The following is a 22,177-nucleotide window of genomic DNA, read 5'->3' as shown; positions in this document are numbered from 1 at the left end:
TTGCCACATTTATTTGCAGTATTACTTTAGTGCCTTGTTGCAAACAGAATGCATGTTTTGGAATATATTTATTCTGTACAGGCTTCCTTCTTTTCACTCTGTCAATTAAGTTAGTATTGTGGAGTAACTACAATGTTGTTGAACATCCTCAGTTTTCACCTATCACAGCCATTAAACTCTGTAACTGTTTTAAAGTCACCATTGGCCTCATGGTGAAATCCCTGAGTGGTTTCCTTCCTCTCTGGAAACGGAGTTAGGAAGGACGCCTGTATATTTGTAGTGACTGGGTGTATTGATACACTATCCAAAGTGTAATTACTAATATCACCATGCTCAAAGGGATATTCAATGTCTGCTTTTTTTACCCATCTACCAACAGGTGCTCTTCTTTGCGAAGCATTGGAAAACCTCCCTGGTCTTTGTGGTTGAATCTGTGTTTAAAATTCACTGATCGACTGAGGAACCTTAAAGATAATTGTATGTGTGGGGTACAAAGATGAGGTAGTCATTCAGATATCATCATAAACACTATTATTGCACACAGAGTGATTCCATGTAACTTGTGTGACTTGTTAAGCAAGTTATTACTCCTGAATTTGTTTAGGCTTGCCATAACAAAGTGGTTGAATACTTATTGACTCAATACATTTCAGCTTTTCATTTGTGGAAAACATAATTCCACCTTGACATTGTGAGGTATTGTGTGTAGGCCAGTGACAAAAAAAATCTCAATTTAATCCATTTTAAATTCAGGCTGTAACACAATAAAATGTGGAATAAGTCAAGGGGTATGAATACATTCTGAAGGCACCGTATATGTAGTCAGACTCCGGCACTGCAGCCCATTTATTGACAGCTCACAGCTGTGCGTCTCCCCAGATCACAGGTAACCTGGTGAAGAGTAAGCTGAGGGTGGCTGAGCAGTACGTCCACATCCTGCCCATGAACACCCAGGTCACTGTGGATGGGTTCAAGGTCACACTGCTTGAGGCCAACCAGTAAGTATCTGAAGAAATCAAAGGGCTTTAAATAGAGTACGAATTGTTGACCCATCTTGACTCTTCTTCCCTATAGTAGTATGAAAAATATGTCATATGGTGAGAATTCCACCCAGCATATCAGAGAGCACAGTGAAACAATTACCATACAGAACCTATCCATTCCTTTCAGATCTACTGGTCTTCTTAGGGGGTAGGGTTCAATTTGGTATTCAGAAATGGTCTTGAGTTGTGATATGTGACCTGGTCCTCTCCTCTCTGCCCATAGCTGTCCAGGAGCTGCCATGCTGCTGCTGTTCCTGCCCGATGGCCAGACTGTGCTTCACACGGGAGACTTCAGAGCTGACCCTTCTATGGAGGCCTACCACGAGCTGCTGAGCTGCCGAGTCCAGACACTCTACCTGGACACCACGTTAGTTTTTTAAAGCTAGGGTTAGGCTAAGGGTAGAGCCGTGGTGTGGACATGAAACTAGGTTTAGGGTTTAAGTTAGGGTTATGGTTGAGCCGGGGTGTTGACATAAAGGCACTGTTAGGGTTATGGCTAGGGTCAGGGTTGAGTCGGGGTGTGGTCATGAAGCTAGGGTTACGGTTAGGGTTGAGCCGGGGTGTGAACATGAAACTAGGGTTAGGGTTGGAGTTAGGGTTGAGCCAGGGTGTTGAGCTGGGGTGTGGACATGAAGTTAGGGTTATGGCTAGGGTTATGGCTCAATTTAACCACTGCTGTTAAACACCTCTATCTCTAACCATTTCTAGCTACTGCAGTCCTGAATACACCTTCCCCACGCAGCAGGAGGTCATAAACTTTGCGGCCAACACAGCCTTCAAATGTGTGACCCTCAACCCTCGCACTCTGGTGGTGTGTGGCTCCTATTCAGTGGGCAAAGAGAAAGTCTTCCTGGGTGAGTGCTGATTTGAGTGTTTGATCACCTTAAAATAACTTTATTGAGCTACACCAGTCGTCACCAACCTTTTCTGAGTCAAGATTACTTTCGCAGTAAAAAAGGAAGCCGGTATCTACCGCTCAGATTTAAAAAAAAACATGTTTTATTTTTTTATTAACCTAATAAAAACCGTTCTGTAGGAATGAGGTTTGTGCAGTAGGCCTAATACATTATCACAGCATATTGGCTATATGTTTAGCCTGCCAATATTGTTATTCTCAGACCATATTATATTTCAAAACCCAAGTTTGTTAACAAAATACATCAGTTGGTGTAGCACTTGCGAGGCACAGCTGAGCATAAATTGCAAATAATTTGCTTTTTCACTTTACTGGACTGATGGTAGAGATGCATCTGATGGTTATGGTGCTTTCAAAACAATTGGGAACTCAAGAAAAAAAAAGTTGGATGACAGTTCAAAACTATTTTTCCCAGTCTTCCCAGTTGTTTTGAACGCTCGGAAGTCAGAGATTTCCGAAATCGCAGTTGTTTTTTCCGAGTTCCCAGTCTCAGCGGAGGGAGGGAGAGAGCAGCAGAGAGTCAGCCTCTCACGGTCCCTGCTCTCTCCTTCCATTCCTCCGGTGAGACTGACCAGAAAGAGGGGACACAGTCTTTCACCTGATGGCGAAACTCAAGTCGCACCGCATCTGCATCTGCTACATGCACAAATTTATGTTGTTCCTATGATCAGAGAAAGTGAAATATTCCTGATATTAAAATAGATCTAGTCCTGCTTTGTGGCATTTCGCGAAGGCTCTATGCCAGTGATTCTCAACTGGGGGGTCGCGACCGGGAGGATTTTAAGGGGTCGCGGGACTTGTGCAAAAATAATAATACAAATAAAACGTATTTTGAAAGGTAACCGCTGCACCGCTTATTGTTGCTGACTTTACACGTGCAGTGCGTCCGCAGTGGTGAAATGGCTAGCTACATTCGGACTCTGAGGGTTTTCGCGCTGCACTCACACACTGACCAATACAATAACGTTCTCGCCCTACAATATCTGGAGGCCTCACAAGATTCATTGAACGAGGTATGCACGGTACAAGAAAAGGCACTTCGCGAATCATACCTTGTGGCCCAGCGCTTTGCTAAGTGCAAAAAAGCCCACACCAGCGCAGAGAATCTCATACTCCCTGCTGCGATTGATATGTGCACTGAAATCTTGGGAGAGTCAGCCGCCAACAAACTTAAAACCATACCCCTATCCAATGACACCATGAGGAGGAGAATCCAGGACATGTCTGAGGACATAACGCACCAGACATCAGAGCGCATCAGTGCAAATGGCCATTACGCACTGCAGCTTGATGAATCCACAGATGTGGCTAACCATGCAATTCTAATGGTCTATGTCAGACACATCTGGGATAATAACTTTGCGGAGCAGTTCTTTTTTTAGTGCTGATTTGCCCACCACCAACACTGCAGAGCCTGTCTTTAACACAATGGATATGTACCTGGGCTCCGTGGGACTGGCCTGGGATGGGTGTGTAGGTGTGACCACTGATGGGGCAGCTGCCATGATGGGAAAGCACTCCGGGGTAGTAAAGCGGGTCCTGGAGAGAGCACCGAGTGCAATGTGGAACCACTGCTTCCTACACAGGGAGGCATTGACAGCGAAGGACATGGTGCCTGAGCTCCACGCCACTCTCCAGGATGTGATCAAGTGTGTCAACTATATCAAAAAGAGTTCCACAAAAAGCAGGTGTTTCCAGGCCTTCTTTAGGGATATGGGATACCAGCAGGTGCTTTATCATGCAGAGGTCCTCTTAAAGGGAGTGCTCCTAATCTCAGCTTGTTACCTGTATAAATGACACCTGTCCACAGAGGCAATCAATCAATCAGATTCCAAACTCTCCACCATGGCCAAGACTAAAGAGCTCTCCAAGGATGTCAGGGACAAGATTGTAGACCTACACAAGGCTGGAATGGGCTACAAGACCATCGCCAAGCAGCTTGGTGAAAAGGTGACAACAGTTGGTGCGATTATTCGCAAATGGAAGAAACACAAAAGAACTGTCAATCTCCCTCGGCCTGGGGCTCGATGCAAGATCTCACCTCGTGGAGTTGCAATGATCATGAGAACGGTGAGGAATCAGCCCAGAACTACACGGGAGGATCTTGTCAATGATCTCAAGGCAGCTGGGACCATAGTCACCAAGAAAACAATTGGTAACACACTACGCCGTGAAGGACTGAAATCCTGCAGCGCCCGCAAGGTCCCCCTGCTCAAGAAAGCACATATACATGCCCGTCTGAAGTTTGCCAATGAACATCTGAATGATTCAGAGGAGAACTGGGTGAAAGTGTTGTGGTCAGATGAGACCAAAATGGAGCTCTTTGGCATCAACTCAACTCGCCGTGTTTGGAGGAGGAGGAATGCTGCCTATGACCCCAAGAACACCATCCCCACCGTCAAACATGGAGGTGGAAACATTATGCTTTGGGGGTGTTTTTCTGCTAAGGGGACAGGACAACTTCACCGCATCAAAGGGACGATGGACGGGGCCATGTGCCGTCAAATCTTGGGTGAGAACCGCCTTCCCTCAGCCAGGGCATTGAAAATGGGTCGTGGATGGATATTCCAGCATGACAATGACCCAAAACACACGGCCAAGGCAACAAAGGAGTGGCTCAAGAAGAAGCACATTAAGGTCCTGGAGTGGCCTAGCCAGTCTCCAGACCTTAATCCCATAGAAAATCTGTGGCCAGCAACGAGCCCAGATCTCAATCCCATTGAACACGTCTGAGACCTGTTGGATCGGAGGGTGAGGGCTAGGGCCATTCCCCCCAGAAATGTCCAGGAACTTGCAGGTGCCTTGGTGGAAGAGTGGGGTAACATCTCACAGCAATAACTGGCAAATCTGGTGCAGTCCATGAGGAGGAGATGCACTGTAGTACTTAATGCAGCAGGTGGCCACACCAGATACTGACAGTTACTTTTGATTTTGAACCCCCCTTTGTTCAGGGACACATTGTTCCATTTCTGTTAGTCACATGTCTGTGGAACTTGTTCAGTTTATGTCTCAGTTGTTGAATCTTGTTATGTTCATACAAATATTTACACATGTTAAGTTTTCTGAAAATAAACGCAGTTGACAGTGAGAGGACGTTTCTTTTTTTGCTGAGTTAAATGTATTTGGATATCTGAATGTCTAGCATCTGTTTGATGCTACAGAGCCCTGTACAGCTTATATAAATATATTCTGTGAAGCCATAAGGGAAGACAAATTTCGAAGATTGATAGAAAATATCCATATTTATTTTATGGGGGTTCTACATCAAGCCCTGTTCCTGGAGAGCTACCGTCATGTAGGTTTTCACTCCAACCCTAATCTAGCACACCTGATTCTAATAATTAGCTGCGTTTACACAGGCATCCCAATTCTGATATTTCTTCCACTAATTGGTCTTAATCATATCAGATCTTTTTCAGAACTGATCTGATTTGTCAAAATACCAATAAGTGAAAAAAATATTAGAATTGGGCTGGCTGTGTAAACGCAGCCACAGTCTTTAATCCGGCTTCGGTATACTGGCAATGGTGGGCTGGGGAAGCTGAGACTCTTTGATCTTATGGCGATGGGCTTGACCTGTCTGCGGTGAACGGCCAGCTGGAAAAGACTCTGCAGAAAGTCTTAACCACCAACTGTTTGGTCCAGAATATTTGCTCCTGGATTTTGGGTTTTTCAGCAGGGCACTGTGGAATGACTCCAGATAATCTGAGTTTTACAAAAAGAAAAGGTAAAAAGAGAGGGGTGGATTAAATTGATTACATAGTCTGGAAGGTACTCTTTGGTCCTTAGGCTACCTCTGACCACCTGTAACCCCATAACACAAACCATACAAACACTACCCAATTCATGTTTATACCATGCTTACTGTAAATTGAGCTATTTTAGCCGTCAGCTTGTAAATATTTTGGCCAATTTACCTTCACCTTGTGCAGAGCTAGGGTTTGGAAGTGCGTGTTTGTGGAATCAGATACTGTACCACCTACAACAAAATAAACAACAATACACATTAATTGGTCCAAAATTGGAACACTTTGCCTACCCGGTGTGCAGGGCTTCTGAATTGCGATCGACCGGTTGGTGACCACTGAGCTACACAATCAATTTGAGACACTTTGGGATGATTTGGACATGAACTGCGAACAATGCTAAAATTGACTTGCATTGGATGTTTGACAAAGATGCTTTGTGTAGAGCTTAAGGGACAGTGTGGCCATTGACCATTTAACAAGCCACTTTCAAGATTTTAATCTTGGGTAGCCAACTGAACTACTAGAAGTAGAATCCAACAATACCCATCATGAATCGGTGAATAACAATTGGCTATACTCTTTGTATATATGACTCTGGCTTAGCCCTGTTTAACTGTCTTACTCTGTCCTGTCCATAGCTCTGGCAGAGGTACTGGGCTCCAAAGTTTGCCTGTCCCGGGACAAGTTCAACAACATGTGCTGTCTGGAGTCAGAGCGCATCCGCCAGCTTATCACCACTGACTGGAAGGCCGCCCAGGTCCACGTGCTACCCATGATGCATCTCAACTTCAAAGTGGGTCCTGTAGTGGTTTTTACAGTTCCTATATGTCAAAAGTGCTTAAAGGTAGACTCAGCAAGATACAATTCTCCTACAAAGCAGGGCAGCATCATCCTCACAGAAATGCAACAAAATTCAAACTGCCACAATTGTCTCTTCCCAATGTTGGCATGTTTCAAGGGAGGGCATACATTGTAAAAAAAAAAAAAAGACAATAGTGGAAGTCTTGACAGATTTTAATTATGTTGTTGTTGTTCGTAATCAGGTAATCACCCTGCTGTGTATATTGCTGAGTCTACCTTAAACAACAACCACTTTTGTGGTGTCCATATAGCAAAATAACATGATACGGTTAAAAACTAAATAAATAGAAAACTCGCTACACAAGGCAAGCTTTGCGTATAGTTTTTTACATTCAGAAAAATAGAGAAATTATTACTCTTATTCTTCATTGTAGCAGTCACTCTGCAAACAACCTTATCAAGTTCAGCGTACGGTGTGTATGCAAAGGGCGGAAGTTAGAATAATAAGATGCTAATTACAGTGACCAACTGCAAGCACAGCATCTAATTCACAAAGACTAAAACATTTCAGCTGCCGTCCTCAATACCCCAGATGATACTCGAAGCGAGCATAACACAAGCCAGATCCATTACCAAACACTTTCCACATAAGTGCTCATTCAAAACTAAACCGTTATAAATAAAAATCCCTGTACTGCATAAGAGCATATAATTGAAATACCCTGGACAAAGTAAAAAAAAAATCCATCTAAATCCATCATTCCCATCTAAAAATGCCACCCAAAATAGAATTTGAGAAGCTTTTGAAAATGTTTATTTTATTTTGAGATTCCTCCATATTTTCATGAGTATACAATAATGAGAAATGACATGAGGCAGAGGATGTTGATATTGAAAAATCATTTCATGTTTTACTGCTTTAGATTGACACATTCAAAATCATTCAAAATTAATTTGCTGCTTTACAAGTTGTAAAATATAATTAATTTGAATTGCTTCTATATTCTTTTAGGTGACTTAAAGCAGAAATCTGCAGGTCGTGGGCGACCCTATGACGCCCCACTTCTTGTGTAGTGTTTACTTTGAACGAAAACAAGGGAATTGAGCCCTGAGCCGCCTTGGACGGCCTTCTGGGTAAGGTGCGTCTGCGCTAATCACGCCTACTCTAATGATCCTGCTGCCCCGGAGCTGGAGAGGAAGTGAAAGTCACTTGCAACCTAACGTTACAGCCGCCAGAAACAAACCGAGAAGACGAAGCCAACAAATGTAATTCTTGGATCTGAATCAACTCAACCCCAAAAGAAAAAAAAGGCTAGAAAAAGACTGCTCATGGCCAATCCAGAAACCGGATTAACATTGGAATTAATTTTGAAAGGTGGAAGAGTGATGAAGAAATGGCCACAGTTGTCATGGATTGGTAACGTTAGGTAAGTGTTGGGTTGCGTTTTTAGCCTGCTAGCAACGTTAGCTGCTAACCTTAGTGTGTTCAATGTTCAAGCAAGCTAACACGGCTACATACCTAGCTAACATATTTTGTATTCGGACTGTTTTGTACTCAAAGGAATCTAATGATAGCATCATGTAGCTACACTGCATAAACCCCACCAATCTCTCCCTGAGAAATACATGTGTGTGTGATGTTACTGTACCGAATTTTATATACTTTTTTGGGGGTGGTCCTGGGCCGAAAATGCTTTCGACCACCTAGCTAGCTGTCATTATCATCAACAAACTAAACACGCCATCATGTCAACAATCTGCATTTCTAGCTTTAGCTAGCTAATGTTGGCTAGTTGAAATAAAAGCATTGGGCATCTTGTGGGGTTTATGCAGTGTAGCTACTGTACATGATGCTATCGTTAGATTCCTTTGAGTTCAAAACAGTCTGAATATAGAATGTTATATTTCTCTCGATTATTTTTCTCTCTGGGTCGAGTTAATTCAGATCCAAGAACTGACAATTATGCTTGTTGGCTTTGTCTGCTCGGTTTGTTTCTGGCAGTTGTAACGTTCGTTTGCAAGTGACTTTCACTTACTCTCCAGCTCCAGGGCAACAGGGTCATTAGAGTAGGAAGGATTAGCACAAAGACGCACCTTGCCCAGAAGGCCAGCCCAGGCGGTTCAGGGCTCAACCCCCTTGTTTTCGTTCAAAGTGAAAACACTACACAAGAAATGGGGCGGTATAGGGTCGCCCATGACCTGCGGATTCCTGCTTTAACACTTTCATTGTGTTTTTGGTGTTTCTGTGCATTTGATCTAGTGTGGGGGTAGGCAATCATAGTGCCAGACCCTGGAATGCCAAACGCACTTAGGTTTTCTTGTAAACTATTTAGCTTTAGACCACCTGGGAGACCAAGTTGATGTAATTCAGCCAATCACTGATATTGATCAATTGGCAAGGTAAGTAAAGTCATGTGTTATTATTATAAGAAGAAGAAGAAGAAGAAGAAGAAGAAGAACTGAGGTACTCAAAGCGCTTTACATAGTAGGAGGAAACTCACCTCATCCACCACCAATGTGTAGAACCTACCTGGGTGATGCACGGCGACCATTTTGTGCCAGAACACTCGCCACACATGAGCTATCAAGTGGAGAGGTGAGGAGTGATATACAGTGCATTGTGAAAGTTTTCAGACCCCTTGACTTTTGCACATTTTGTTATGTTACAGCCATATTCTAAAATGGATTCAATTACATTTCTCCCTCATCAATCTACACACAATACCCCATAATAACAAAGCGAAAACAGGTTTTTAGAAATGTTAGCAAATGTATAAAAAAAAAAAAAACTGATTACATAAGTATTCATACATTTTGCTATGAGACTCGAAATTGAGCTCAGGTGCATCCTGTTTCCACTGATCAACCTTGAGACGTTTCTACAACTTAATTGGAGTCCACCTGGGGTAAATTAAATTGATTGGACAGGATTTGGAAAGGCACACACCTGTTTAGATAAGGTCCCACAATTGACAGTGCATGTCAGAGCAAAAACCAAGCCATGAGGTGGAAGGAATTGACCGTAGAGCTCCAAGACAGGATTGGGTTGAGGCACAGCTCTGGGGAAGGCTACCAAAAAATGTGTGTACCATTGAAGGTCCCCAAGAACACAGTGGCCTCCATCATTCTTAAATGGAAGAAGTTTGGAACAACCAAGTCTCTTCCTAGAGCTGGCCTCCCGGCCAAACTGAACAATCAGGGGAGAAGGGCCTTGGTCAGGGAGTTGACCAAGAAACCCGCTGGTCACTCAGAGTTCCACTGTGGAGATGGGAGAACCTTCCAGAAGGACAACCATCTCTGCAGCACTCCACCAATCAGGCCTTTATGGTAGTGGCTAGAAGGAAGCCACTCCTCAGCAAAAGGCACATGACAGCCCGCTTGGAGTTTGCCAAAAGGCACCTAAAGGACTCTCAGACCTTGAGAAACAAGATTCTCTGGTCTGAAGAAAAACCAAGATTGAACTCTTTGGCCTGAATGCCAAGCGTCACATCTGGAGGAAACCTGGCAACATCCCTACGGTGAAGCGTGGTGGCAGCATCATGCTGTGGGGATGTTTTTCAGCGGCAGGCACTGGGAGACTAGTCAGGATCGAGGGAAAGATGAACGGAGCAAAATACAGAGAGATCCTTGATGAAAACCTGCTCCAGAGTGCTCAGGACCTCAGACTGGGGGCGAAGGTTCACCTTCCAACAGGACAACGACCCTAAGCACACAGCCAAGACATCGCAGTAGTGGCTTCGGGACAAGCCAATTTGAATATCTCTGGAGAGACCTGAAAATAGCTGTGCAGCGACGCTCCCCATCCAACCTGACAGCGCTTGAGAGGATCTGCAGAGAAGAACGGGAGAAAATCCCCAAATAAAGGTGTGCCATGCTTGCAGCGTCATACCCAAGAAGACTTGAGGCTGTAATCGCTGCCAAAGGTGCTTCAACAAAGTACTGAGTAAAGGGTCTGAATACTTATGTAAATGTATAGTTCTTTTTTTTTTAATCTTTTTTTTTTTGTGCAAAGATTTCTAAAACCTGTTTTTGCTTTGTCAGTATGGGGTATTGTGTGTAGATTGATGAGATATATATATATATATATATTTAATCCATTTTAGAATAAGGCTGTAACGTAACAAAATGTGGAAAAAGTAAATGGGTCTGAATACTTTCCGGCTGATTAGGTGGCTATGATGGAATGGGGCCAGGTTGGGAGATTAGCCATTACACCGGGGCAAACACCCCTACTTACCTAGTTAAATAAAGGCTAAATATTATAAAATACTCTTATGATGAGTGCCATGGGATTTTTGAATGACCACAGAGTTTAACATCACATCCGAAAGACGGCACTCTACGCAGGGCAATGTCCCCTTCACTGCCCCGGGGCATTGGGATCTCCCCAGAGGGAAGAGTGCCCCCTACCTGCACTCCAACACCACTTCCAGCAGCATCTGGTCTCCCATCCAGGGACTGGCCAGGACCAACCCTGTTTAGCTTCAGAGGCAAGCCAGCAGTGGGATGCAGGGTGGTATGCCGCTGGTTGGGATTAAACTCTGGAGTACATGTGGCATTACAGGACTAGCCCTTTACCCCTGCACTAGTGGAAAGTTTGCACCTGATATAATACAACATTTCAAAATATAAAGGGTGGGGCTAAGAGTATGACGAACACTAGGTCACATGTCGGTAGTGCCGTTTTGGCTTTGGTTTTCATTCGTCTCAGAAAAGAACAGCCTCAAACTATCTGTTCACTCCTCACAATGACTAAACCAAGGAACTCCCATGTCCTTTTTTCCTTTCCAGAACCTGCAGGCTCATCTGAGTAGGTTCTCGAGGCAGTACGACCAGCTGGTAGCCTTCAAGCCCACAGGCTGGACCTTTAGTCAGAGGGTGGAGGCTGTGGAGGATATCAAGCCTAAGGTCCATGGCAACATCAGCATCTATGGTACAGCCCAATTCCTACTACTATCTATAGCAGGTGTGCTCAGATCTGTTCCTCGAGGCCCAGAGCACTGCTGGTTTTGGTCCTAGGCATGAAATTTAAAGCATGCTAACTGGGAGACATTGACTGACATTAGCCTTGTCATGCCTACTACTTACTAAAACGTCATACTGTGTTCGAACATACTACATACGATTTAGAACGTACTGTTTTAGTAAAAATGTATACAGTAAGCAACAAATATCAACATGCTAGGCTCACCCATTATGTGAATGCGTCATCTTATGCACAATTGTGCTGTTTCCATCCTTCCGTTCATTTTGGTGTAGCATCCCCTGAGCTAATTGTCAGCTGTTGTCAATCACACACAGTCTGAAAAAACGATTATCTTCCTCAGTAGCATGCAGCGAATTATACTTAAGCCGGAATGAGTATGACATCCAGGCATTTAAAGGGATAGTGTGAGATTCTGGTAATTCTATTTACCCAGAGTGAGATGAACTCATGGATACCATTTTTATGTCTCTGCGTCCATTATGAAGGAAGTTTAGAGGTAGTTTTGTGAGCCAATGACTGGAAGTCTACCGGTACAGCTAGCTAGCATTGGCTCGCAAAACTACCTTTAACTTCCTTCAAACTGCACACTGAGACATATAAATGGTATCCATGAGTTAATCTCACTCTGGGTAAATAGAATTACCAGAATCTCGCACTATCCCATCAGAAACTGATGAAACCATGTGTGTGCACATGAACTGATAAATTAAGTGCTCCCCATATGCGCACACATCGACTACAAAATCCTGGTTCAAATGTACCAAGCTAGCCACAACTCTGGACCCAAGTACCTGTCTGACCTCATTCTACCCTCATGCCCCACACGTACCCTTCTCCTCCAGGTCCGTCTCCCTTCAGCAGCCCCGCAGCAGACTAAAAACTATGGGTGACAGGGCTTTCAGTTCCGCGGCTGTGGAACGTACTTCCAGACACTAATAGGGCTGTGGAGTCTCTGTCATCCTTTAAGGCACAGCTCAAGAACGTGCTGTTCAGAAAAGCTTTCATGGACCTCTGCTAATGACGACACCTGTATATAGCTTTGATTGTTGTCTGTGTTTGATGTTCTGGATTGTGTCATTTTTTTCGCCTTGGGTGTGAGAAAAGCGCTTTACAAATTAAATGTATTATTATTATTATTATTGACTCTAAAAAGAACGAGGACAAGTGCAGAGCAGACCATCAAGAAATAATCGTATTTGTATGCCTAGCAATCACAAATGTACATTGTTTGAAACACACGTGTTTGTGATTGCTAGGCATACAAATAAGATTTCTTGATACTGCCTTTGAAACGAGGTCTAGTTCCGGACTAGATTGTGAACGACTCTTGGCGGAATGCAATTGCTTGACTGCTGCGAGGCATGGGGTGATCACATTGGCTGGTGATGATAATTTTTTCAAGTCTCAGTCACAAATGACAGCTCCAATAAGCCCCTTATGGTGAACAAAAGGCTTCATGATCATGATTCTTTCAAGTTTTTACAGTGAGGGGAAAAAAGTATTTGATCCCCTGCTGATTTTGTACGTTTGCCCACTCACAAAGACATGATCAGTCTATAATTTTAATGGTAAGTTTATTTGAACAGTGAGAGACAGAATAACAACAAAAAAATCCAGAAAAACGCATGTCAAAAATGTTATCAATTGATTTGCATTTTAATGAGGGAAATAAGTATTTGACCCCTCTGCAAAACATGATTTAGTACTTGGTGGCAAAACCCTTGTTGGCAATCACAGAGGTCAGACATTTCTTGTAGTTGGCCACCAGGTTTGCACACATCTCAGGAGGGATTTTGTCCCACTCCTCTTTGCAGATCTTCTCCAAGTCATTAAGGTTTTGAGGCTGACGTTTGGCAACTTGAACCTTCAGCTCCCTCCACAGATTTTCTATGGGATTAAGGTCTGGAGACTGGCTAGGCCACTCCAGGACCTTAATGTGCTTCTTCTTGAGCCACTCCTTTGTTGCCTTGGCCGTGTGTTTTGGGTCATTGTCATGCTGGAATACCCATCCACGACTCATTTTCAATGCCCTGGCTGAGGGAAGGAGGATCTCACCCAAGATTTGACGGTACATGGCCCCGTCCATCGTCCCTTCGATGCGGTGAAGTTGTCCGGTCCCCTTAGCAGAAAAACACCCCCAAAGCATAATGTTTCCACCTCCATGTTTGACGATGGGGATGGTGTTCTTGGGGTCATAGGCAGCATTCCTCCTCCTCCAAACACGGCGAGTTGAGTTGATGCCAAAGAGCTCGATTTTGGTCTCATCTGACCACAACATTTTCACCCAGTTCTCCTCTGAATCATTCAGATGTTCATTGGCAAACTTCAGACGGGCCTGTATATGTGCTTTCTTGAGCAGGGGGACCTTGCGGGAGCTGCAGGATTTCAGTCCTTCACGGCATAGTGTGTTACCAATTGTTTTCTTGGTGACTATGGTCCCAGCTGCCTTGAGTTCATTGACAAGATCCTCCCATGTAGTTCTGGGCTGATTCCTCACCGTTCTCATGATCATTGCAACTCCACGAGGTGAGAGGCCCCAGGCCGAGGGAGATTGACAGTTATTTTGTGTTTCTTCCATTTGCGAATAATCGCACCAACTGTTGTCACCTTCTCACCAAGCTGCTTGGCGATGGTCTTGTTGCCCATTCCAGCCTTGTGTAGGTCTACAATTTTGTCCCTGACATCCTTGGAGAGCTCTTTGGTCTTGGCCATGGTGGAGAGTTTGGAATCTGCTTGATTGATTGCTTCTGTGGACAGGTGTCTTTTATACAGGTAACAAGCTGAGATTAGGAGCACTCCCTTTAAGAGTGTGCTCCTAATCTCAGCTCGTTACCTGTATAAAAGACACCTGGTAGCCAGAAATCTTTCTGATTGAGAGGGGGTCAAATACTTATTTGCGTCATTAAAATGCAAATAAATTTATAACATTTTTTACATGCGTTTTTCTGGATTTTGTTGTTGTTATTCTGTCTCTCACTGTTCAAATAAACCTACCATTAAAATTATAGACTGATAATTTCTTTGTCAGTGGGCAAACGTACAAAATCAGCAGGGGATCAAATAATTTTTTCCCTCACTGTAGTTCCTCTTTCACCGGTAGGGGGTCCTGTCCTGCATGCTCTGGGCATTACTGAATCAAATAAACAAAATGTGTCAAAATATTTGTTCTTTTGACTGAACGAGTTGAAAAGATCAGGGTCAGTAAAAAGAGCCGAACTTCCCATCACTACAATACTGATAGGATCGAAAGAAAGGCAGCGCCTCTCTCGGATCAGCTCGGTCACAGAGAGACAGATAAACATCTTGATACTTTGTTTAGCACAGATCTTCTGTGTATAAAGTGACTCACACGGAAAGGCAAAAAAAGCACCTAATGACGCACTTACATGCTGACCACACCGCTCGGGTCGCAAAATAAATGTAGACATACATGTTATTCAATCATTGCACCCACACTGCTCACGTGCATCAACGAGCATCTGCGTAGCCAGGCACTAAATTAGAACTTGGTTCTATTTGTGACGCTTGACGCGCTGCAAGTCCCGCCTCTCCCATCTCCTCATTGGTTTTTAGGAACATATACCCCCGTGGGTGATTGAAAGATTAACTGAGGTCCACACTCCAGTCCAGTTGGTGGTGGTGGTAATGCACCTTAAAGTTGGTTGCCAATCGCCATATAAAGTCAGAAGAAGAAGCCTGAAGGAGGAGAGATTTACTAGAAACTAACTCGGTTTACCCTTTTATCTGTGGATTAGTTGTCGGAGTAGAGGACCTTGTGCATTTCAGGTAAAATAACAATCCAATGTTCATATCCCAGGACAAATTAGCTAGCAACAGCAATCTAGCTAAATTGACATAAATGTTTAATGCTTTTCGACCTGTCCCCAAATTAATATAGTTGGTTCAGAGTTCGTTTTGATATTTCAACCTGCGTGTCCTGATCGTGTCTGGTGTGGGTGGACAAAATCAACATGCGATGGCGAGCTGTCTGGTCAGCATGTTAGCTGCTCTACGAGTGGTCTGAGGCAGTCGATAAATAACAAGCGTTTTCAAGTGCAACTTTAGTAACGATGATTTTGACAAAAACAGCCCAGAGATTTAACATTGCTACTATGAAGGGCCTAACGATGAACTTAGCCTTAAAATGCTTTTGGGAAACCAGATCCTGGTGCGTAATTTCACAAGAGAACAGTGAGCGAGAGGCTATACATCTCTAGCCTAAGTTAAATGCTTATGCATATCAACCCATCGGTTAATAGCTAAATATAAGGTCTAATACTGCAGTGAATTTACTACCTGTGCTATGCAAGACAGCAAACAACTCTCCGCCAGTGTCCAGTTTACCCATGTCAAGTGGTTACACATTGACGCACGCAATTGATATAAAATGTGGAGTCAGCATTTAACCACCTGCTTTACAAAAATGGATCAACGGCTGATCATTATCAGGACAATATCATTTCTATTTTATTGGTTTCATCTTTATCATCGCTATTGCACTACAAAAGTATCTCTCTCCCTTCAGACTTCACGCATCAATAATTTTGATATTATCCTGTAGGCTACAGGCAACTTTTATTTCTGATGTTTTTGTAAGTCTTTTTAAAACAGCACACCTACATATAAGCTAGGCCTACTGCAGATCATTTGTGACCCACCACCTGGATTCGGTCCTATGTAGCAACATTTGAAGTGGTGTTTTTTACACTGGATAAAAGAAGAGACTCCAAGCAAAAAAATGGTATATCATACACTGCAGTTGAGGAACAATGGGAAAGTAATTCTGCTTTGAAAGTTGATAAACTTGTAACCCCACTTTTGAGAAAATGCCCTGTGAATGTTTTAGTACACCAGCTGGAGAGCTCTTCTTTGTCTACACCCATTCAGCATCGTTCACACCCTCTTAAGCCTTAACCCCACCCATATCTTTAAGGATTCAAAGTGTAGTAAACAACCAAAGTGGTGAAAGTAGTAGCAAAAATGTGTAGTAAAAATAAACTTTATCTAGTCCTTGGCCTATATCCTAATCTGATTTTGGTGCAGGTCATGTTGTTCTTCACATTACCGTCTCTGGTAAACACACACTATATCAAATAAAATCTAAGTTTATTTGTCACATGCCTAGGATACAGAAGGTGTAAACGGTACAGTGAAATGGTTACTTGCATAGTGGAGTCTTTTATTTTGTTTTACATGTAGCATGCTAGCTAGCTAAACAATGAACCATAATCCCAACTCTAATGCCACGTTCAAAACAACTGGGAATTCGGAAATCTCAGACTTCCGAGCATTCAAAACAACTGGGAACTCGGGAAAAAAAACAGCTCCGACTGGGAAAACTCAATTTGAACAGTCATCCAACTCGGAATTCCAACTCGGGAACTCGGGCCTCTTTCTAGAGCTCCGACTTTTCGACCTGAAGGTCACTGACCTCACTGGCCTCGTATCTTTCCGAGTTCCCAGTTGTTTTATACTACCACGCATGAATCTGCAGGTAGCTAAAGCTAACCAACTAGGTTCAATGTTAGCTATCTATGTTATGTTAGCTTTCCAAGATACAAATAATATTACTAAACAGATCATACACGTAATGTTAGCTAGCGAGCCAGCCAGCTAACGTTAGCCAGCTATAATATCTGAAAATGGATGTCACGATCATCCTCCAGAAAGTAGTCCATCACAACTTTTTCCCACTGAGCTTTGTCGATAGCGCTGTTAACTTCAGGGCAGCAATGTTAAGAGCAGTAGCAAAACTTTTTCAGTTCTTCATGATATATTTTTTTAAAAGCTGCGGTAGACAGGATTATCCACACATACTGAGCAGCTCGTGTTATACACAGAAGCATGCTACATGGCAGACCAATCCGAACTCATCTCTCGGCATGTCCAGCCCATCTATTATCTCAGTCAGTCATGGCTTGCGGGAAGGTTCCTGTATTTTTCCGTGGCTAAACCAACTAGGCTCATTATTTAACAATTGTATTCGTATTTACAGATGGCAGACAAGTATGTTATTAAGGCACATGAAAGTTCACATATTCCAGAAGGCCTTTCTGGAAAAAAAAAAGGCATTTAGATTTTTTTTTTAAACGACATTCAAATGCCTCTCCTGTGAATTAGTGACGTGAGACATATGCCTAGTTTCTTGAAACTGCTGCTCCTGTTTCTGACTTCTATTTTGCTGCTCCTTTCTCACTTGGCTCCCCCTCCCTCTCTCTCTCACTCTAGGCATCCCCTACAGTGAGCACAGCAGCTACCTGGAGCTGAGGCGTTTTGTCCAGTGGCTGCGGCCCCTCAAGATAATCCCCACGGTCAACGTGGGCAGCTGGGCTAGCCGGAAGGCCATGGAGAGGTGCTTCAGCGAGTGGCTAACAGAGGCTTACAAGGCTAATAATGTTAAAGGAATCTAAAACAGGACACTTCAGTGTTGGCACACAGCCAAGTGCAAACAATATATGACACAATACTTGAGTGTTAGTTTATTGGTTTATTCGGATCCCCCATTTGCTTTTGCGGTCCACACAAAAACATAAAACACGACAAGTAACAAAACACTGATACACTGATAGACAAGAACAGTCACACAAATTTAAAATACAACGATATACAAACAATACAACTAAAGAATCATTTTTGTCTAAATTCTGTGTGTTTGAGTGTGTCTGTGTTTCATTTCAGTCGTTGTGCTCGCTGGGCTATATTGGGATGTAAAGGACGCAGAGGGTAACGTGAAGCAGAGATCTGAATAGTTGAATAGGAAACGTTCTTTGACCATTTTTAATGATTATTATTCAATTCTATAGTTTTCGTAACACCAGTGAGTTATGTAGACAATTAATTCTAGAAACGATCATCTGTTTCTGGTACGTTGAACAGTGGATGAGGGGTAGTTTTGACTATTACGCTGATGGGGAAGTACCCATTTTTTTGTAGGTTCTGGATTTTTTAAACAATAGGTTTATATTTTTGATAAATCAATGCAACAGGTTGCGATGATTACATTACCGGAAATGGGTTATAGGTTTATATTAGAAGGTGTAGTCAACTTAATGAAACATGGTATTATCTGATGTGTTTTGAGTAGGATTATTTCTTATAGGATTGGTGGAAGTACCCTCACATCTCAAACAACTTTTTAATAAACGCCTGGGATCAAATATCACTGATTCTTTATGCGTAGTAATTGATTATATTTGCGAATGACTAAAATATTAAATTTAGAGGGGTGACAGGAACAATCTAAGGGGAAACAGATATTACCTATGTCGTTGGACAGTGATCCAGGAACGATACCATGATAATTTGATATGGGATCAAATGGAGCTGATTTTGGGGTTGAATAATCATTGTGAGAATTACAGAGAATGAAGTCTAAAGGGTAATCAGTTAAAAATACTCAGTGTAAACTCAGAGAAACTTGAGTGTTTTTTATCTTTTAAGAGATTTTATGTCATCTTCTTCTGAAGTAGTCACAAGTAATTAATTTGAAACAAACGATTAATGAGTTAAGGGAAGACAGTGGAATTATCATCACCATGCTTGTTGATGATTAAGAGTAAATGTTAACAATTTGTAAACTTTATTTTCGAGGAGAAAAGGGCTTTCATCTTTTTCAGATGTTCCCGTGTATGTGGTCTTGGGAAGAGATGTTAGTTACATTCGGCAGTTTGATAAGTATGAAGATATCCAGATTAGGTCATGCTACCAAATTAAATATGGTCTGGACATTTTTGTTTGTTGTTTTCCAATATGGTTTTTCAAATAACCACACACAACCCACCTAGTATGATGGTTATATAGTGTTTTTATTTTTTATTTCAGGGGGTTTTAAAGGCGTACACACATGGAATTTTCAGAAGTTTTGTTTTCTGAGTGAGTTTTGGGTAAACACGTTATTTATTTTGAGAAGAAATATAATGAGGACTTACTGTACACTTGGGATACAACATTTATGAAATATTTTGACTGTTGTTAATGATTAGTTTACCATAGAATGAAACACTTATTTGAAGGGTTTGAATGACCTCTGACCTCTGTACTGACTTTCTAGTGTGATTTGATCACCCACACTGGAAAACCAAGTGACATAGGATGATGAATTTAAGGTAATTTATTATACCGAGTTAAGGGTCATTTGTAATACTGATAATTATGAAGAAGTTTATAATTTGGCAATAGTCCTATATATGATTTGGACCATGACAAGGACAGAGTGAGAGAGCTAGTCCTGAATGAGGGACACCTGTCGCTAGTCAATTTTAATATTCCTTGAATTACCTTGTGGGATACAATTTAAGTTAATGTACTATCAAAGGTTGTCATTTTAATTTCATTTATTATTTTGGTTTAACCGGCAATGTTGTTGTGAGTCCAAAGGGAGGAAGTACTGGTCGCATGGGTCTTTTTGGTAAATATGCAAATTGTATTAAGAATATGAGCAGTAGTAATTAAAGTGTTATGGGCTAGATTAAATGTTTTATGTTCAAGTGTATTTGTGGTAGGAGGCAGGGTGTAGAGGAGGCTATGAAACTAGTGACCTATAACAAGCTGCAAGAATGTGCACTTCCTAATCTCAAGGCTTCTCCTGACTGATAAGAAGACATGGTATAGTAGCCTACTCACTTAACAATGTTCTTAAGACTTTCTAACCACGAGTGAAGGCTTCTCTGCCCAACCTAGCAGGAGAATCTGAGCATTGTCTGCGCCCTGGAGACTTTGTGGTGGTAAAAGACTACAGAAGAAAGAGCTGGAAAGACCCTAGGTGGAGGGGCCCGTATCAGGTGTTGCTGACTACCTCGATGGAGGGGAAAGTAACAGAGAGAGATACCTGCATCCATGTGTCCCACTGTAGGAGTGTTCCAACCCCAGAGGAGGAAGATGGCACCGCCACTGCGGAGCATTGTTTTCTATTGTGTCTGTCTGTGTCTGTGTGTCTTCGCAGCAGTGACTCTCAACTTCCCTATTGGTACGCTGCCAGAAGGACACACTCCACAGAATTATGTTGATAAATGGAGAAGGCCTCTGCATGATCCGAGACCCTAGTGACGGAAGAAGGTTCAGAGCCAAAGGGACCATAAACCATCACCCAGGCTACACCAACGGATGTACGGATAGAGGGGAGATCGACCTGGTATCATCTAAACCACTGCAACAGAGTACACAAGGAAACCGACGACCTAGAGATGAGGAAGTTGAGGATGATGGAGCAGGCCAGAATACAATGGCAATGGGAATGCTACTGATGACCTCCAAGAACTTCAAGATCTTCCAAAATTTCAAGAATCACCTGACGTCCACACCATTCATTTCTCTGTCTGTGGAGGGTTTCCCTAAAAGAAATTGAGGTCTAACTTCCCGATCCTGTGAATCTGCGGTGTAGTTGATAAGGGGAGTATATTAAAAATTGGTATTAAGAATAATTGGTAAAACATAATAATTTGTCATATAGTCAATGCTTATATGGATTTCTTGGATTAGAAATGAACTCAACTAAACTGTTATGTTCTGTCTTCTCTTGAGGTAAATGCATTCGGCCTAGAATAGTGTGAACCTAAAAAAAATAAACTCTAAACCAGCTGAAGATGAACATCAGAGGCGTTGAAGCCGTTCTTGTACAGCACCACTTCTACCTGCAATCAGTCTACAATAGCCAATCGAAGCTGTTCTAAATTAAATCAACCTCTTCACCCTCATCATTCAGTTAGACCTAATTTAAATTTGATTGTGAAGTAACTTGCACAATTATCACTCATTAATCTATTTGTCAGTCATTCAGTGAGGAGAGAGAGACGCATTAGCGCCTACCAACGTCCCACAGCACATTGTCTTGGCGGATTAAGTTAGGAATAGGTGTGAAAAAAACTGGCAAACAGACATGTTTGATTAAAAAAATTCTGACAACTGAACATTGTAAAATACAAAACATTTAGGAAAAGTCAGGGAAGAAGCAGGACAAAGCTTTTTTTTTGGCAGATTTTTTTTGTTAACAAAATCAAACGTCAGTGGCCGTTGGCCTATGGCAGTTCTAGTGTTAAGGATTCACGTGAGGCCATGTACTAAACAGAGTGAGTAAGGTAGTGTAGTAAACAACTAAAGATTGCAAGACTAAACGTTTTGAAAGTAGTAGCCTACAATAATGAAAAACTCCAGGTAAAAATATACTTTATCTAGTCCTTGGCTTATATTCTAATCTGACTTTGGTGCAGATCATGTTGTTCTTCACATAACCGTCTCTGGTAAACACACACTATCAAATAAAATCAAAGTTTATTTGTCACATGCACAGGTAACAGAAGGTGTAAGCGGTACAGTGAAATGTTTACTTGCATAGTAGCAATATCAAAAATAGAAAGTGTCCAGATAAAAATATTTGGTACATATTTTAGAATTATTAGATGATGCTTACCCAGACACACTTGTCTAAATTGATGGGTCATGTGAAATAAATGCTATAACCACCCCCCAGCCACATCTAGCTAAGTGGATGGGTCACTATTGTCTATACACATGTTCATAAAATACAATAGATGGCTGTAATCCCCCCCAGTCACACCTGGCTAACTTGATGGGTCATGTAATCATCTGGTGAAGTGGAGTCTTTTGTTTAGACATTTAGCTAGGTAACTAGCTAGCTAAACAATTAACTATAATCCCAACCCATACAGTAAAAACAGATTATCAT

The 22,177-nt window shown here is 42.3% G+C and overlaps 1 protein-coding gene across 1 annotated transcript in view; it reads left to right on the top strand.

Annotated features, from left to right (window-relative positions):
• dclre1a (DNA cross-link repair 1A (PSO2 homolog, S. cerevisiae)) overlaps positions 1 to 19,959 on the top strand; it is a 38,184-nt gene extending 18,225 nt beyond the window's left edge. The window contains exons 4-9 of the mRNA XM_084142014.1: positions 880 to 998; positions 1,267 to 1,410; positions 1,752 to 1,897; positions 6,347 to 6,501; positions 11,301 to 11,442; positions 17,725 to 19,959. Of these exons, the coding sequence (XP_083998140.1) occupies positions 880 to 998; positions 1,267 to 1,410; positions 1,752 to 1,897; positions 6,347 to 6,501; positions 11,301 to 11,442; positions 17,725 to 17,906 (888 nt within the window). The 3' untranslated portion in view covers positions 17,907 to 19,959. The remainder of the gene's footprint in view (positions 1 to 879; positions 999 to 1,266; positions 1,411 to 1,751; positions 1,898 to 6,346; positions 6,502 to 11,300; positions 11,443 to 17,724) is intronic.
• Positions 19,960 to 22,177: the final 2,218 nt, after the last annotated feature.

Source organism: Coregonus lavaretus, assembly GCF_964263955.1.
Source record: "Coregonus lavaretus genome assembly, chromosome: 25".
Taxonomy (NCBI): domain Eukaryota; kingdom Metazoa; phylum Chordata; class Actinopteri; order Salmoniformes; family Salmonidae; genus Coregonus; species Coregonus lavaretus.
The sequence above is the reverse complement of the archived record's forward strand: the minus strand, read 5'-3'. Positions and strand labels throughout refer to the sequence as shown.